Genomic DNA, 20,027 nt, shown 5'->3' with positions numbered 1-20,027 from the left:
TCAGGTTCCAATCGTCGGGTACTCGTTCTTCCTGCCAGATGGTGCTAACTAGCTGATGAATACACCATATCAGCGTGTCGCCTCCGGTTTTGAACAACTCGGCTGGTAAGCCATCGGCTCCTGCTGCCTTATTATTCTTCAGCCGTTTTATTGCTGTCTTTACCTCATCTTGGCTGGGCGGTATACATTCAATACCACCTTCTGGGATTGCATCTGTGGTATCTTCGCCGTCTTCACTGCTATCGGATACCAACAGTTTTGAAAAATGTTCCATATCCTGAGTACACTATCTGTATCAGTTACCAAATTACCTTGCTGGTCTCTACAGGAGGATGTGCCTGTACCAAAGCCATCAGTTTGATGCTTGACTCTGGTAGAATTTTCGGACTTCATTCTGGCTCCTGTACATCTCGATTTTTTCACACTCCCGCTTTTCCATATCTCTTTTTCCTGCGGAAAAGACGTTTCTCCTATGCCTTTGTTCGAATTGTTCACATCCGTGGAATTGAGGAATTTTAATCGGTTACTCTACCTTTTTTTTGTATACAACAGTTACATACTTTTAACCTCAAATATATTGGTCCCCAAGCAAAGACTATATTTATCGACAAAAAAAAACATTGTTGTTGATCCATTTACATCGATCATGATAAACCCTTCGATTGAAAATAGTTTCGACCCCAAGTATGTTTGGACAAAATCCGTTTCTGACAATTTGGAGTTGATTTAGCCATTTCCGTCCGTCTGTTGTTCTTGTAGCAGCTTCTACAAGTACATGTAAATCTTTATTGATTCGGCTCTGCCTCCAGCTCCAAGTTCAGAAAGGATGCCACCTGAATAGGATTCGTCCAAAGAGAGAGTGGAGTTAAGTTAGTCGGGTTGGCTGGACAGTTAAACAGGCCCTGCGTAGTATGCGGACTGGTGCCACATGCTGTAAGAATTGAGGCGGCTGCACCAACCAGATCTAAGTTGTGCCAACACGACTCTCGTTTGTCTTGGCAGATGTTGTTCTTCTGCTGCCACGGGTGGTGGATGATCGTCGAGGACGATATTCGCACTGTAGGCTCCCAGAGCCTCAGTGTAGTATTCACTCGTCCAATATATGTGGAAATGGCGTGCAGTGCTGTTGTGGTACTATGCTGCTTCCGGAATCCGTGTTGATGAACCGCAACTGGATAATACGTTCTGATGCTGGGCAGGAGTAATGCGTCGAGTATCTTTGCTACTGGCGATAGAAGTGAAATCGGTCTGTATGACTCACCTCTACTGCCATCTGTGCCAGGTTTCAGCGGCGGGACCACCCTGCCCATCTTTCAGGCATCGGGAACTATTAGGGTGGCTAGCGATAAGTTGAGGACCTTGCCTAAATACTCGACTCCTGGGTCATCCAGCTGTTTTAGCAGCACCAAAGAAATTCCGTCAGGTCCAAGCGCTTTGGATGACTTTGCGCCTCGGATAACATCTGCAACATCATCCATCGTAAATTGTGGCGGTTCTTCCTCGGCTGGAAGAGATCGCAAACGACGCAAAACAGTGTGAATGTCCCTTAAATCTACCTGGTATGCACGTTGATCTAGAGGTTCTCTTTTATATCTTTGGACCTCTCTCCAGATCTCGATAATACTCCCTAACTTGCCTGGGGGGTTCAGGCATATCCACCAGATGGTGATTTGGGTGGTTTTGCCTATAGCATCCAAGTAAGTACTGCATCGCCAACATCCTGTTGTGTCGACGCACAGGACAGATCTTGGTCTCCTCATGTAAATGGTCCACTGCAGACATGAAATGACACCCTGTAACTGTTCTCAGGGCAGCATTCTGACACATTTGTAGTTTATCCCATTGCGTATTACTTACGTTAGCAAACCACGCTGGCGCCGCATAGCTTACCACAGACCGACCTATCGCGTTGTATGTGGTTAACAAAGTTTCTTTATCTGCATCCCAAGTGCTGCCGGCTAGGGACTTGAGGACCTTGTTCCTGTTTCTCAGCTTATCTCAGATAACTGTAGTATGCTGGGACGACTTATACATGCTATCGAATGTGACCCCTAGGACTTTGAGGTAGTTTGAGGGCGGAATAATTGCACCGTCGACCTGCACATTCTTCCGTCCTTCATTTGCACCGTCCATGTGGTGAACAGTGTGGCTGTTGACTTAGTGGTGGATATTTTTATATTCCTCACGTGGAAAAACTCTACAAGATCAATGAGATAGGCATTTAGCCTGTCACAAACGTTACCGTTGTTGGGACCTGACACCATGAGTGTACAATCATCCGCGTACGTAATTAACTCATTGCCGTCGGGAGGGCGTGGAGAGGTAGAGGTTAAACAGTTCCGGAGATATCACCCCTCCTTGGGGAACACCCTGCTTCACTCTACGGGGTTTGGACTTCCTGTCTCTGATTTCCACGTATGACTGGCGACCACACAAATAGTTGATGACCCAGCGTTTCAGACAAGTCCGGACGGTAGTATTCTCGATATCCTCGAACAGCCTAGCATGGCTGACCGTATCAAACGCTTTGGTCAGATCCAATGCTACCATCACTGTTCTGTGACATGGTTTGTCCTGGTTGAGTCCTCGTCAAATTTATGTGGAAATGGCGTGCAGTGCTGTTGTGGTACTATGCTGCTTCCGGAATCTGTGTTGATGATCCGCAATTGGATAACACGTTCTGATGCTGGGGAGAAGTAATGCCACGAGTATCTTTGCTACTGGCGATAGAAGTGAAATCGACCTGTATGACTCACCTCTACTGGCATCTTTGCCAGGTTTCAGCAGCGGGACCACCCTGCCCATCTTCCAGGCATCGGGAACTATTAGGGTGGCTAGCGATAAGTTGAGGACCTTGCTTAAATACTCGACTCCTGAGTCATCCAGCTGTTTTAGCATCAACATAGAAATTCCGTCAGGTCCAAGCGCTTTGGATGACTTTGCGCCTCGGATAACATCTGCAACATCATCCATCGTAAATTGTGGTGGTTCTTCCTTGGCTGGAAGAGATCGCAAACGACGCAAAACACTTCTCTTCGCCCGATCGCTATCGGGGTGCTCGATAAATTGTCGGCAGAAATAGCCAGCGCACCTGATCTGTCACAGCCACGCCGTTAAACACGACAGATGTCCCATCGTCTCTCCTACCAGGGTTCGACAGCGCCTTAACCGTTGTCCACAATTTATTACAGCCGGCTCCAATGTTGCAGCACTTAAGATGTTCTAGCCACTTTTTCCGCTTGTGTTCACCGACTAATCTATTGACTTCCATTGTCAGTTCCCTGACTCTTGGGTCGTTAGGGTTCGCGCGGTGAAGTTCATCACGCTCATTAGCTAATCCCTTCGTCTCAGCTGGGAAATTGGGTCTTATTTCAGGTATTCGACCAGCAGGAGTAAAGCGAGCGGCTGCAGCAGTGATGATGTCTCGGAAGTTCCTCTCTGCTACCCGAACATCAGAGGGATTGGGCAGTTCTCTGAAACCTTGCCAATCCGCTTTCCCATGATTAATGAATGTGTGGCGTTCAGAGGTTATGAAGTCTGGTGGTCTGTTTATGGAGATGAGGATTGGGAGATGGTCCGACCCAAGGGAAATGACGTAATTCGTCAGACCAGGTGACACGATGGATATGTCAGGCGAACTGTGGCAGTCTCCTCTAATCCTGGTGGGTGCGTCCTCGTTCGCAGTGCAGAATGTTGAGCTATCTATTTGCTCAGCCAGATCTCTACCTCTCTGGTCGTTCCCTAGAGCTGAATGCCATAACTCATGATGTGCATTGAAGTCCGCTAGGACCAGCCCGTTATCACCTCGCAACAGAGATCTGATGTTAGGCAAATGATGCGGGGCACACCTATTGACCGTCGGGATATACACAATCAGCAGTTCTATCTCGGCGGTTCCACACCTTACCGCTACTCCCCATACACTCCAAGTATGGGTCCCTAAAGACTAGCTCAGGCGAGATAGGTCTGTACTGGGCAGACTGGTGCAGTAGGAATGCAAGCCCTCCACCCCCACTTTTCGTACGAAGAACGTTGTATCCATAACAACTCCGAAGACTGCTGCTGTTGCTCGGCTTCGTTTCCTGGATCGCCGCGACCATAATATTTCTCCGACTCATAAAGTTCACGATCTCATTGATCTTGGTTCGAAGACCATCGCAGTTAAAATGCAGGGATGTCACATCCTCAGGTACTGGGACAGCAATACGCGGTGTTAATGGCTGCGGCTGATACTGCTGTCGGGGAGATTGCGGGGGAGTTTCATAATCCGATGATGTTGCTGATGAAGACTCACTAGGGTTCTCTTTGGTGCAGCACGAAGCAATATAAACCCTGTCGTAATACTCCCTCCGGAAGGTCAGGCCTGAACAGTTCCTGAAATGCACCCATCCTTGTTGTTGTTGTAACAGTGTTTTTATTATGTTTATATGTTCGTTCCTCTGTTCAATCTGGCTCTGGGTCTATCTCCAGTTCCAGAAAAATGGCTGCTTCGATGGGATGTATCCACAGATCCACTGGAGTTAGATGGGTAGGTTTGGCGGGGCAGTTAAAAAGGTGTTGTGTGTCGTGCGGGCCCATGCCGCATACTGGGCACATGTCTTGCACGGCGCGATCGATTTCCGCCCAATACGAATTTAGGCGACTGCAATATCCCGAGCGTAGTTGAGCCAAAACTACTCTGGTTTGTCGTGGCAGCTGACGCTCCTCAGCTGCGATAGATGGAGGATGTACTCCGAGTACTTTATTCACACTATAATTGCTTAAGGCCTTGGCAACTGCGTCCGTGTGAATGCTATTCAATCCTGCTTGATATGCTTGTTGATCTAGGGGTTCTCTTCTGTATCGTTGGACCTCTCCCTCTAGAGCATGGATATCCTTCCTCATCTCCCTTAATGGGCCGGGCCTACCCACAAGATGGTGATTGGGATGGCTCTCACGGTAACACCCAAGCAAGTACTGCAACGAAAGCATCTCATTGTGTTGCTTTACAGGAAGAATTTTTGCCTCCTCATGTAGATGGTCCACTGAAGATTTGAGGAGGCACCCTGTCGCTGTTCTCAGGGCGGCATTCTGGCAAGTTTGAATCTTTTTCCAGTTCGTATCACACAATCTCGGGGACCAGACTGGCGCCGCTTAGCTTATCACGGACCGACCTATCGCTTTATAAGTGGTCAAGAAGGTTTCTTAATCTGCACCCCAAGTGCTGCCGGCTAGGGACTTGAGGACCTTGTTCCTACATTTCAGTTTATGTCAAATAGCAGTGGCATGCGATGACGATGTGAATGTGGTTTCGAATGTGACCCCTAGAATTATGGGGCAGCTTGTGGTCGGAATTCTGCTACCATCGACCCTGATATTCAACTCTCTTCTATACTGCGCCGTCCATGTGGTGAACAGAGTGACTGCCGAATTAGTGGCGAATATCTGCATATTCTTCGCGTGGAAAAAGGTGGCAAGATCGGTTAAATAGGAGTTCAGTCTCTCACAGATGTCATCAGGGTAGTTACCTGACGCCAGGATCGCACAATCATCCGCATACGTTACGATCTCAATGCCGTCTGGATGGGGCGGAATACAGGAAAGGGGGGGGGGGAGGACTAAGGCCTCAAGGGTCTTCGCTACAGGTGACATCCTTGCCTGGCTTCAGTAACGGGACCACCCTGGCCATTTTCCAGACTTCGGGAACATTAAGGGTGGCTAGCGACAAGTTGAGAACTTTAGTGAGATACTCCACTCCCGGCTCATCCAGCTGTTTCAACATTACCATGGAAATTCCGTCAGTGCCCAACGCTTTGGATGATTTAGCATTCCTGATGGCATTCGCAACATCATCCATTGTAAACTGTGGTGGTTCATCCTCGGCAGGAAGAGATCTAATGCGACGTAACACTCTTCTCTTCGCTCTGCCACTTTCGAGGTGCTGGACAAACTGTCGATTGAAGTAACTTGCACACCTCTTCTGGTCAGTCAACGTAACGTCGCCAAACGTGACTGAGGTCCTGTCATCCCTCTATCCGGGGTTCGAGAGTGACTTAACCGTTGCCCACAATATACTTATACCGGCTCCAATGTTGCAACTCCTCAGATGATCTAACCACTTGTTCCGCTTATGTTCGCCGACCAGCCTGTTAACTTCCAGTGTCAGCTCCCTGACTCTGGGGTAGTCGGGGTTGGTTCGACGAAGCTCATCACGCTCATTTGCTAATCCCGTCGCCTCTGCTGGGAAGTTTGGTCTTATTTGGTCGGGTATTCGACCAGCAGGGATATGGCGAGCGGCTGCAGCAGTGATGATGTCTCGGAACGTCCTTTCCGCTACCCGTACATCAGAAGGATTGGGCAGTTCTCTGAAGCGGTGATTGGTGTACTCTCTGAAACCCGGCCAATCAGCTTTCTTATGATTGACGAATGTGTGGCGTTCAGAGGTAATGAAATCGGGTGGTCTGCTAATGGAGACAATTATGGGGAGATGGTCTGATCCAAGGGAAATGACGGGTTGCCAGGTAACGTCATTTGTCGGACCAGGTGACACGATGGTTATGTCTGGCGAGCTGCGACACTCTCCTCTAATTCTGGTAGGGGCATCCTCATTGACCGTGCAAAACGTAGAGCTGTCAATCTGCTCAGCCAGCGCTGTACCTCTCTGGTCGTTTCCGAGGGCCGAATGCCACATCTCATGATGCGCATTAAAGTCCCCCAGGACCGGACGATTATGGCCTTCCAAAAGCGGGCTAATGTTAGGCACGTTATCTGAGATACAGCTATTTCTCGGCGGGATGTATACGTTTAGCAACTCTATCTCGACAGTTCCACACCTGACTGCTACCCCCATACATTCCATGTACGTGTTATTAGAGGCAGGCTCAAGTGAGGTAGGTCTGTATTGGACAGACTGCTGCAATAGGAAAGCTAATCCCCCACCTCCACTTCTGGTGCGATCATTCCTTAGCACGTTGTAACCATCACAATGTTGTAAGCTACAGTTGTTGTTGAGCTTGGTTTCTTGCACCGCAGCTACCTTGATATTCCTCCGACTCTTGAAATTTACTATTTCCTTGATCTTACCTCGGAGTCCATTGCAATTAAATTGCAAAAAGGATGCATTTTCCGGGATTGGGACAACAACGGCTGGTGTTAAAGGCTGCATGTGCGGTTGTTGTCGAGGGGACTGCGGGGGAGTCTCATAATCAGACGACGAGGGAGTTTCGTAATCCGATGACGGCTCACTGGGGACTGTATTCACACAGCAGGCAGCAACATAGTCCCTCACGTGGACAAGTCCAGAGCAACCCCTTTAGATGCACCCACTTCTGACATCTATTGCATCTCACCGAAGGCTGGATGTGGGTGACGATGCGGATGTGACAAGACGAGCACAAATATATTGGTCCTGGGTTTTCCTCCGTCCCGGCACGGACTAAAAGGATTCGGAGTAGGCATTCCGGGATATGCTGCTGCCAACACAGAAAAAAAGAAACAAATACAAACATATGTACACTGAGGTGGCAGCCGCTGGCCGGAACAATGATGTTGTGTAGTTCCGGGTCAATCCGATACAAAGAACCCGCTGCCGTGGGATTTTGTCGGCAAGTTCAGAAAGGGCTGCAAAATTTGGAAAATACCCTAAATACCTTCGACCTGTCCGTATATGAAAGATTCAATTCACATAGGCTGAGGGTATATCTCTGTTGGCAAAGCCGACTGATACTTTTTTACTTGTCGAATTTATATTTTGCCGTGATTCATCGATTTTTGTCCTTGGTCAGCATGACAAACTTACAGGTATTTGAATTAATTCTCTTTCGAGTTGAGCTATTTAGACCTAATAGGTACATTGAAAAATTAGGAATCCACCGAAGTCCCACACATTCAACCATTATGCTACGTTTCACGGGTGGTTAGACCGATCATCAGGCATATTGAATGGTGTTTTTTAGTGGGTGGACGAAGGCTAAGCTTGGAGACTAGCATTTATATCACAAATCATTCGAAATTTGTATATTCGAATTATTTATTTATTTTTAATGTTAGTCATTTAATTCCAAACCTTTCCTATAGTCCGACTTGGCTGGTAACCCTATTTTTCAATGCTTTATTACAAATACTAAGGCAGCTTTTTTCCACCTTTATTTTATTTGTTCTTCTGTATCAGAAGATTTTGATCATCAATATTTGTCATCGGAATCTTTGACAAGTACAGGTATTAAGATCATTCGTTACAAGAAATTTTTATGAAACTTTATTCATATCCTCTGTATTTGTATCTGTATCACCAATGAGAAATTTCATTTTTGTATATTTGTGTAATTTATTTATATTATTTCTTTTGAGTTTTATTTTATGTTTTTTGTTTTATTATTTCTTTATAAGCCTTTCAGCTCTTCTTTTAGTTTCTATACAAAAAAATGCTATTTTAACTGCAGCTAATTACAAAAAAATTTTAATTCGAATTCAAGCAAACAAAAAAAGATACCCTGACAACGTTTTAACTCTTGTCAATAAAATATACATTTTTTTTAATGAAACTCTACACACTTTCTCAGTTTTCAAATATCACTATCTCTCTCAATATCTTATCACACACACTATTTCAAACTTTACAAAAAAAAGAATATCGAAAACATTTTCCTCTTTCTCACAGTATTTCTAAAGAAAGCTTATAGTTTAACAAATTTCTTTTATATTTTTTTTTAGTTAATTCCCCTTCTTTACTTCTCAGACAGTTTTGTTTTTTTTTCTTCATTTTTAGCTTTATTAGTTATAATTTCAATTGAATTTTCAAAAGTTACGCGAGCGCACTGTAAAAATTCAACTAAAGCACACATGCTATATCGTTCGAAAAACTCTTGTTACTCCTACAACTGCTCCTCTGTCTATCTCTCTCTCTCTCGTACTCTCTTTGTTTTTGATTTATACTATAACTGTCTGTCTAAGTTTCTGAAAAACAAATTTAAAGAAAAGAAAAAAACTCAATCTTAGACACTGAAATAACACTGATTTGTGAGCAAGAAAATAACCAAAACAAAAGAGTTATGCCTCTCTTAACGTTTTCATATGAATCTGTAACGTTTTTCTGTTCTGCTCTAACTCCTCTATTGTTTTTCTATGTTTAATTTTATTTTCTAAACATTTTCCCAGATTTGTTTGTGTCTTACATTTCTTTTATTTCTCAATAAGCTATTTTTTAATTTTTATTTTTCTAATTCTTAAGAAAAATAATAACAACAACAATCTCTGCACCTTTTTTAATATATATTTTTTTTATTTTAATTTATTATTTTTATAATTTTTTAAATAATTTTTCTTATTTTTTTAATTTTTTATTTTCATGTGTTTTCCTTGGTTCCTCTACAATTTTATTTTGGTTTAAAATGTTTTTCATTTGTTATGGATTAAAATTTGAACTGAAATTCAAAATACACGACTCCAAACCAAAACCCACAACGAACAATTAAACACAACACCACCAACTTCACATACAAATAAATTGTCTAATGAAAAAAAACAAAAAATTTAAAATAAAAAATTGAAATGGAATCCAAACGAAAAACCCGTAACCAAATAAATCAACAACAACCAAAAACAAAATCAAAAAATTAGCCATTGTTTCTAAATCTCAAGAAACTTCCGGCACTTCCGTTGATCAATCCAAATTAAAATCCCAACAAACCGCATCATCATCTTCTGCTATTACTTCCAATACCACTCCAACTAAAAATGATGCCACAAAATCCGTCTCTTCCGCTTCCACTTTAATTACCCAAGAGCCACAAAGGGCCATGAAACGTTTAGAATCGACCTCAGAATCCGAATTTGTTTCCGATACCTTCCAAACCACGGTGGATAGTGAAGATTTGGAAGAAATTAAAAATGGTATGCGCAAACTCGGTATTGATAGTATGACCCAGCAATTGCAAAATGCTTCTTCTGCCTCTTCTTCGAATGCCCTGAGTAATGATGGTAAGAATTATTATTTCGTTTTCTTTTAGTTTGTATTTTATTTTATATAATTTTTTATTATTAATTGTTTTTAATTGTGTGTTTCTGTTTTGTATTGTTTTTTGGATTGGGATTTTTGTTGTGGCAATTTATCTACCTGTGTTTCTTTTTGTTATTTTTCTTTGTGTTAAGCTTTTTTAACCTTTTTGTGTATAATACATGTGTAATTATGTTGCAATATTTGTTAACTAATCCCTCTTTATTTATTTATTTATTTATTTATTTTTTTTTTTGTTTGGATTTTCTTTGTAATTTAATCCATTCACCGAAAATAAAATTGTTATTATGTGCATTTTAAATACGCAATCTTAATATTTAAACAAATCAATCTGAAATATAATTCTTAATTAAATAAAAAGGGAGGGTAAGACCGATCATCCCATATCGATATTTTTTTGTATTTAATATATGGGGATTTCTGGATGAAATCGGACACTTTTTCAAAAAGTGGCTTTTGATTTCCTTTATTTTTTCCTGTGTTAATGCTTTTCATTAGCAACAAATTTCGGTTTTTTTGTCTAGTTGTTCCAGAGATATCACGCCTTTAAAAAGTCGAATGCACAGTGGGCTTGGATGCGATTTTCCGAAATTAAAATTTAAAATAAATTTTGATTAATGATAACACTTTCGATTTTGTTGGAAATTTTTTTGTGTTAAACTACTATTAATTACAAAAATTTTAAGTCCTATTTGGTAGTGGCATTCGAATTTTTCTATTTTTTTAATTTGTCAATAAAGTTTACGAATGTGAAACATTTGTTATTTTGCAAAAAAAAAAAAAAATTAAATTTTTTAACATTTGTTCTGTAGTTTTATTTGGGAATTCATCTTAGACATCTTAAAAACCTCGTCATTTTCCGATTTTGAAAATGCTTTACCAGTTATTGTACCAGCCGGACAATAAACTATCTAAATTGATGATCAAAAAACTATAGCTTGGGAATTTTATGAATGGGCATCCAAGCTGAGTAATCTACCAAATACTGAAGATAATTATTTAAATACGAAGGAGGATTTGTATTTGATATATTAAAAGGCCAAACTTATCGCGGGCACAAAAAAACTGCATTCAGTAACTGACGCTGGTACAGTAATTGCTAAACCATTCTCAAAATAAAAAAAACAGAAAATGTTTTTAAGATGTTTATGATGAATTCCAAAATAAAACAAACAACAAATATGAATAAATTCAACTTTAATTTTTTTTTGTAATATTGCACAGTGGTATATAGGAAACAATTTTTGACAAATTTTAAAAAAATTAGGAAAAATAGTAATTATTCGAATCCCACTACCAAATAGGACTTAAAATTTTTGTAATTAATTGTAAAAAAGTTCAAGAAAAGACAGCTGATAAAACAACAAAAAATACAAAATAAAAGTTTTTTCTATTTGGACCAATATTAAAGAATCACACTCTCAGTCATTTGCTAGTCGAGTACAAACGTGTGTTATTTATTTCGGATTAGTAAGTGTCAACAATAAAAAAAAACATCACACAGTTATTTCTAATATTACGAGAAAAGTAAACAACAACATTAAGCGAGTGCGGGTTGACGACTCCGTTACTCATGTCTCCAACATGAGGAAAAAGACTAAAGTTCTCAGAGTGCTGAGAATCAAAATTATTTTCTCCCGCTGCAAGCGGTTGATGATGATGATGTTGCTGATGAAGTGATCATCGATAATTCTAAACGGGTAAAAATTTCACCGATAACACTGCTGAAATGCAAAACGGAACAACTGCACGAAATGTGTAGAATATTAAATGTTACGGCAGGGACGTACGCAGGGGGGGGGCACGGGGGGCCCGGGCCCCCCCCGAAATGGTTTGGTCCGACAAAATTTTTTGAGCTACTTAACAAATTATTACGATTTTTCTCTAAAATAATTTTTGTCTTTGAAATTTCAAATGAAAATTGATATTGTTCTGAAAGTTCTGTACTGAAAATGTACTTTATCAACAAGTTGTCTGAAGAAATATTGATTTTTTTTTTTTGTATTCAACGCTCTTTGAGAGAAACTTCCAGTAAAACTGAGTTCTTCCTTATGTCATGCCTGTGTTTTGGAATTTGTATTCAAAAGGATTACAAATTCATTATTGTGCGGATTAGAAGTACATAAAATAAAGTGCCTGTTGCACAATATGTACGACATATCAAGGGTTTTCCGTGGAGTATACCAATTAGCAAATTGATATACTGCCTGTATCAAAATTTTGTATTCCTATTTTATATTAACTTATTGCTAAATACTGGGAGAAAAAAATGGAGAAAAATTTATTGTTGTGCATCGTAAAGTGATGATATCTGCTATAAATAGCATGCCCATCTGAATTTTTTCCTATCAGTAACAAATTCATAGCTGAAAGCAACCGTTAACGAAATTAATGCTCAAACTTTGGTTATTTGGTATTGTATTAAAATATGCTGTTATTTGTATTGTATATAATGGTGCTCTTGAATCAACTTTAAACGAATGAAGCTTACATCTGGGTTTATAGATGGAAAAAATAAAAAAAACGCATTTTTAGGGTTTTTTAGGTTTTGACCATTTTGCTGGAAAACCACAAGCCCTATCCAAATGGAAATAAAGAAAATGTTGTAGCAGTGAAAATTCTTGTTCTTTTATGATATTTTCCAACGTTTTACTATTTTTGAGATATAGAAATTCAAGTTGGGACAATTCACTGACTGTATCGTCTCCTTATAAAACAATGTCATGACAGCAATTTCCCAACTTAAACTTATATATCTCAAAAATGGTACAACCGAGGAACCAGTTTTCAAAGCTACAACATTTTCCTTAGCCTCATTTCGATAGATTTCCAGTTTCCAAGCAAAGTCGCGAAAACCTGAAAATGTGAACTTTGATTGAAAAAATCCCTCCAGCCATTTTTTTGTTTTTGGATTGCTGTTTCAGAATCCGCAAGAACTTCCCGGTTTAACGTTTGTTCAAGAGCACCATGATATTGTACCCTCAGCTGTTAGGCCAATGATAAAAATAAAACCCGCGTTACAATTTGGAGTCGATTTATCCCAGTTCGTCCGTCCGTCAGTCTGTATGGCTCGAGCCCATTATGACTCTCGAACAGATCAAAAGATTTTGTCCAAAATTTGGATCTCGCAATATTTTGTTCAAACTTCCTTTGGACACTTTCCCAGCCAGACTTCAAAATGTTTCCCTAAAATCGAGAGCAAAGTCCAATTCGATTTTTTCGAGACCTAGAGTACTTTCGAATATGGATCGATTCACTTGAGGGCTTGTTTACAGCGATATTGTATTTTTTGTGGGTGAGTCAATGGTTATATCAGTATTGGTCCAAAAGCTCTAAATCTTACGCCGACCAAATTAAAATTAGGCCCACTTCCAAAATGGACGATATCAGTCACATTGATCAGAAAGCCAATAATCGAGAAGTTGTACACCCATCCAAGAAAGGAGACTGGGTATACAATTTACAAAACAAAAATTGGCTATGTATCCCGTATTCGATCTGTCTATATATAAAAGTCTCAACTCACACAGGCTGAGGGTATATCTCTGACTGTTACTTTTTCTTGTTTTTCAGAAATCAAAAGTTATGAATTTTTATAAGTTTGCCTCCGCTGTGCTGACAGAAGTGATTGGTTGTTGGAAACAATTGATGTATCAGATGGAGTTTTTCGACTCAACCTATTTTTTCAGGATTTAGCTAAAATGTTTTTGCAAAGTTTCAAACAGTACTACGAGTTGGATTCGGAGTCAATGAGTCGTAGATTGCATCGCCCAGCTCCTGATAATTTTTTTAATGTAACTTTCTGAATGTTTGGTTGGTTTTCATTGATAAAATAGTAAAGCTTTGGTGTTTTTATGCACTTAAAGAATGTTATTTTCTTACAATGATACAAAATGTTTTTAATGGCAGTGAAATTAGTGTGTTATATATGGTAATATTCAAAAATGTTTTACAATCGTTGAAGTTGAGGTTCACCATTTAATAAGTCGCGAACTGTCAATATATTTTATACAATATGAATATATTTATATTAATTGAAGTGTTTTAGCTGGGGTCGCATAAAATGAACCATAACAAATAATTTATGTGGAAGCTGTGTTGGTGGTAATATTAAACAAGTAAAAAAGTATCAGTCGGCTTTGCCGACTGAGATATACCCTCAGCCTGTGCAAATTGAAACACTTTTTTCACAAAAAACTTATGTATTTAGGGGGTTTCAAAATTTTGGTCGAACCGACAAAAATGTTGATTACGATTAAAGTTCAAAAATTTTGCGGAAAAGGTACTTAAAGGAATGGACCGACATAGACCATGGGGTGCCATAGGAGGTTTTTACACCCTTCGGGCTGTTTTCTCAAGAGGTATGGACTTGCCCCTGATACAACTTTTACCATCGTAATTGAGGCAGCTAATATAAGTTGCTTCAACAAAAAATCAAAGTGATTCAATAGCAGATCTTAAAATGAACTTATCCAAAATTTTGTGTGGGAGGTACCGGATGGAGTGGACAAATATAGTCCATATTCGAACCTGATCTGTATCTGGTAGATATTATGAGAATGTGTAAAGTATGGACCAAATCGGTCACTCCCATCAAGAGTTATCGTGTGCACAATTTTTCCGAACATTTTTGAACATTTGTGGGGTAGGTACCTGAAGTAGTGGACCGATATGGCTTATCCACCGACTAAAACTAAGTTTGGAAACAATATTACGAAGACCAAATTTTGGCCGGAATCGGCATATCCGTTCGAGAATTATCTTGCGCTTCCAGCCATAAACATGGTGTCATAGGGTTTGTTTTTCAACTTTCAGGCTATTTTCACAGGAAGTATGGACTTGCCCCTGAGGAAACTTGTACCTTCGTATAGGGTACAGTGAATACAAGATGTTGCAACAAAAACCAAAGCGATTCGAGAGCAGGTCCTAAACTGAACTTTTCCTAAATTTTGTGTGGGAGGTACTCGAAGGAGTTTACCGATTGAGTCCATATTGGAACCTCATCTATGTCTGGTAGAAATTTCATAACGTGCAATTTCTGGACAAAATCGGTTACTTCCTTCAAGAATTATCGTACGCACAAATTTTCCCAACATTTTCGAACTTTTGTGGGGGTGGTACCGGAAGGAGTGGACCGATATAATCCATCTTTGAACTTGAACTAATTTTGGACAAAATATTACGAAAGTCAAATTTTGGACCGAATCGGCAGATCCGTTCGAAAGTTATCTTGCGCTCCAACCACTACACACGGTGTCATAGGGCTTTTTGTAACTTTCAGGCTATTTTCTCAGGAAGTATGGACTTGCCCCTAATGAAACTTACAGCGTCGTATGGAGGACAGTGAATACAACTTGCGTAAACAAAAATCAAAGCGATTCGAGACCAGGTCCTAAACTGAACTTTTCCGAAATTTTGTGAGGGAGGTACCCGAAGGAGTGAACCGATTGAGTCCATATTGGAACCTCATCTAAGTTTGGTAGAAATTACACGATGTGCAAAGTATGGACCAAATCGGTTATTCCCTTCAAGAGTTATCGTGCGCACAAGTTTTGCGACCATTTTTGAACATTTGTGGGGGAGGTACCGGAAGGAGTGGACCGATATAACCCATCTTCGAACTTAAATCAAATCTGGCCAAAATATTTCGATACTCAAAATTTGAACCGAATCGATTGATCCGTTCGAGAGTTATCGTGCGCACCAGCCAGACAGACAGACAGACGGACGGACATTGCTAGATCTACTCAAAATTGTCTGAAACGGATATCGTACAAACATACTTGGGGTCTAAAACCATTATTTCGATGAGGCACATTTTTGGTCGTATCAAAGTGTAAATACCCTCTTTAGCCTAAAGGCTGAGGGTATAAAAATGGGTAAAAATGTGTTGATGTTTACAAGTTTTTTTGTGTTCTTTCTTGATTTCTGGTCAAACAACGGAAAATGCAGACCTGAGATCAAAGAAAGAATTGAAGAATACCCCTTGGGCAACGATATATACACTGCATCCCCCTAAAATCGATGCTGACATTTTGAAGTTTTGAAATATGGGTTTTTTGAACTTTTCTTATAATTGGAGGGCGCAACCAGATAATTACCCAACCTATTTATTGGATTGTAGAACTCGTGGTTCCACGTCGTTTGATGTATATCTCATGAGTGTGCTTCATACAGTTCACTAGTAATAGGATTCCAAAGTCGAAATTTTGGTGCGTAAATTTTCTTTAAAAACCTATTTTTGGCTACAAAATTTACAACTGTGACTCAGGTACCCTTGAACCCCGGGTGATTTAATTTTTTTACGCGCCGGATCCATCCACTAAAACGGCGGTTATAGATGCCTTGAAAGTAGGAAATTCTGCAAAATTATATTTTGAAGATTCTGCGCATTGAACCTCGATTTTCTTTGGTTATTTTTACATAAATGTAATCCTTTATACGCGATTATATTATTTTCCAAAACCGTGTGGCATAAATTACCGACATTCTGGAGTAATATTCGTATTTCGTATAAAATAGAATTTGGTAGCACGTCCGCGGTTCTTGACGAATTTGTTTAAAATTTGTTATAATGACGTACTTTTTATAGGCGGTCACTGAAATCGGATGCGCCTTATAATCTTATCCCAGCAAAATCAAATGGAAGTGATTCCATGTGAAATCATGATTTCACTGGTTCTTTTGCATGAGTGCGAAAGGAGTCGTGAAAGATCCGATCTTTTTCATCGAATTTTCATGAGTGCAATTGAAGTCGTGAAAGATCCGATCTTTTTCATCGAATTTTCATGAGTGCAATTGAAATCGTGAAAGATCCGATCTTTTTCATCGAATTTTCATGAGTGAAATCGAAGTGGTGAAAGATCCGATCTTTGTCATAATATTGTCATGAGTTTAAATAAATTGATAAGTACCCGCACAATAAATTATCAAATACTTATGTAACCGAATAATTGTGTACTTGCAGAAGTAATTGTTAAAATGAAAATAAAAGTCAGATGAAAGTGATCGATAGTGGCAAAATTTATATACTTTAATTAAAAATACAATGTAAATTGACATAAAACAAAAGAAAAATATATTTTGTGTTCGGAAACCTGTTTCGTTTTGTGGATATTAAAAAGAAGTATGAAAAAGACCCGGTCTATAAACCACGAGCTCCACCAGCCGACCAACACCGATATAGTAAAACATATCGAGCTGCAATTATTGGGTTGGCTGGGCAATGTCAACAGGATGGATAAAGATGCCACCGGTATATTAATATGAGTCATTTGACGTTACGCCACCCTAGGGAAGAACAAAACTCCAACGGAAAGATCAAGTTCAATATGATATCACAAAACATGGCATCCAAAGTTAGAGAAGCAAAGTAGAAGATCGGTAAAATAGGTATAAAAGAGACCATAACATGGTAACTATTACAGGTTAAGTTTTTCTTTTGAAATAACATAACGGAATTCAAATTTATACCAGATTTCCCAAATGATGAGCTTGGTTCAGAGATTGACACATAATTTATCGAATATTGAAAAAATGGAACCCCAAGTTGAAAGAGATATCTTGCAGCCATCGGAAGAGATAAATATGATATTGCAGATTAATATAATATATAATTTTGAAAATTACATACAAAATAAAGAAAAATAACATCTGGCGATACAAATCATCTGTGCGTTGTATTGTTATTAACTTAACAAATTACATAATTGTATTGCAAATTTTATTTCTTATTTGCGAAAATGCGGATCCAAAGCATTGGTGCAAGAAGCTATGACAATGAACCGGTGCAAGAAGCCATGACAATGAACTGGTGCATGAAGCCATGACAATGAACTGGTGCAAGAAGCCTCCTAAATTTTCACCTATGACTGTCACTTGCACCCATGATTCAACTCATGATTTGTCATCGAACATTTTGCTGGGATGTACATCGCGCAATTTTTACCCACATTAAGGTTATACATAACATACATAACATTTTTAATTTTCATGATTTTTGGTGAAGTTGGGCCCCCCCCGAAATGAAATCCTGCGTACGTCCCTGTGTTACGGAATATTCGATTAAAAAAATATCGATTGGTCTAAAATTACACTGTTCCAAAGAAGAGGACTACAAATTAATTTGCGAAAAAGCATCTTCGCAGTTTAATTTCCAATTTTTCTACTATGGAACTAAATATGAAAAACCGTATAAAGCCATATTATTGGGTATGGATAAAATGGATCCCAAAAAAGTTAAACTTTTGTTAACTGAAATGGGGTTGAAATGCTTAGATGTCAAAATCGTTATAAGAACTGTTAATAATGATGAACACATAATTTATGTTGTCTATTTTGAACGAAAGTCTGTAACGATAAAGGAACTTAGGCAAAATTACTCCAGAGTGGAGAAAATCCAAGTAGCATGGGAATATCAAAAACCCAGACAAAATAAAATTACACAGTGCCATAACTGCCCAATGTTTGGGCACGGTTCCAGCAGATGCAGAGTTAAGACTTTCTGCGCCAATTGTGCAGGAAATCACTCTACTACGGAATGTAAAGACACCGTTTCGAAATGTGCAAATTGCGGTGGTGATCATAAGTCAACTTCTTCCGAATGTCCGAGTAGATTGAAATACATCGAAATAAGAGAAAGATTGAATCCGAAAAGAATTATTCGTAACCACTCTAATTATCCACAGTATCAAAACCGTAGAAACCAGCTTCCAAATAAACTCAACGAAGTTTTGCCCCCTCTAAATAGTTGGACAAATACTGAACAAGCCCAACCAAATGATTTGTTTTCTAGCGATGAATTGACAACGCTAACTTTTGAATTAATTTCTAAATTAAGAAATTATAAAACAAAACTTGACCAGTTCGAAGTCATAACTGGATTAGCCCTCAAATTTTTAAATTGAACTACAAATCATTAAAAATAATTTCCTGGAATGCCCGAGGATTAAGAAATAAACAGGAAGAACTTCTTCAATTTCTAAACAGCAACGAAATCGACATTTGTCTTTTATGCGAAACATGGCTAAACTCAACTGTTACCATTAAAAATCAATTCTTTGTATGTTATCGCAACGATCGTCTCGGTAGAAGAGGAGGTGGTGTTGCTTTATTAATTAGAATAAACATACGACATAAGATGCTAAAACCTTTTGATACAAATCAAATAGAAAATATTGGTATCCAGATTTATCTCAATAATAATGCAATAGATATATACGCTTGCTATTTCCCAGGAGGTGCTCGGGATTTACAACGACAACAACAATTCCTGTCTGATATACACAAAATGACAAACGCTCAGTGTTCGAAAAGAAACAGTACACTAAAATAACGTACCGCTCCAGGTACGGTATCACTAAAAAATATTTTAGTGTACCGTACCGGAGCACAACCACTAAAAAATATTTTAGCGTACCGTACCGGAGCACAACGAAAATCGTAGTGAACCGCAGTCGGTACACTAAAAAATCGTAGCGTACCGCAGTCGGTACACTAAAATATCGTAGTGTACTACTGGTCGGTTCACTAAAAAAATAACGTACCGATAATGTACCACACATGTGTTTTTTTATTTATGAGGAAATATGAATTGTTATATGCTTTCCTGGCAAAGAAGGCAAGTATAATAAATAAAATTCAATATTGTATAAATTAATTACATTTTAATCATTTATAAATATTGAGAAAATTACTAGAAAATATAATGTTGTTTACCATGTTAGGCACTTAGAAATTTATGATATCCAAAAAGGGTGAAAAATTGTGAATTATAAAATCATTTACATGAATGAGTAAAGAATAATTTTAATATTTTAGTGTCATTAGCATTTTTTGGAAACACATTATTCAGAAAAATTTAATATTTGCTATACAATCCACATTAATACTACCTGTACCAACAAAAAATACTCATCTATTTTCTTTGCAGTGAACAATATTCGCTAAAGGTGATCGCTCAACACTAAGGTTTTTTCCAAGCTATTTTTATTTACACATTTAAAAGTATTTGTAGCCAAATTACAAATTTTAA

General features: G+C 39.0%; 1 protein-coding gene across 39 annotated transcripts in view; it reads left to right on the top strand.

Moving 5' to 3' along the window:
* Positions 1-20,027, top strand: part of Sap47 (Synapse-associated protein 47kD) — a 252,255-nt gene that overhangs the window by 187,765 nt on the left and 44,463 nt on the right. For 21 of the 39 annotated variants that reach the window (XM_073975523.1, XM_073975514.1, XM_073975493.1 and 18 more), the window contains one exon: positions 9,598-9,957. The exons of the other annotated variants lie outside the window; for them this stretch is intronic. In XM_073975523.1, the coding sequence (XP_073831624.1) occupies positions 9,598-9,957 (360 nt within the window). The remainder of the gene's footprint in view (positions 1-9,597; positions 9,958-20,027) is intronic. 39 annotated transcript variants of the gene reach the window in all.

Source organism: Musca autumnalis, unplaced genomic scaffold (genome assembly GCF_047663935.1).
Source record: "Musca autumnalis isolate F117 unplaced genomic scaffold, ASM4766393v1 scaffold_1, whole genome shotgun sequence".
NCBI classification, from domain to species: domain Eukaryota; kingdom Metazoa; phylum Arthropoda; class Insecta; order Diptera; family Muscidae; genus Musca; species Musca autumnalis.
The sequence above is the reverse complement of the archived record's forward strand: the minus strand, read 5'-3'. Positions and strand labels throughout refer to the sequence as shown.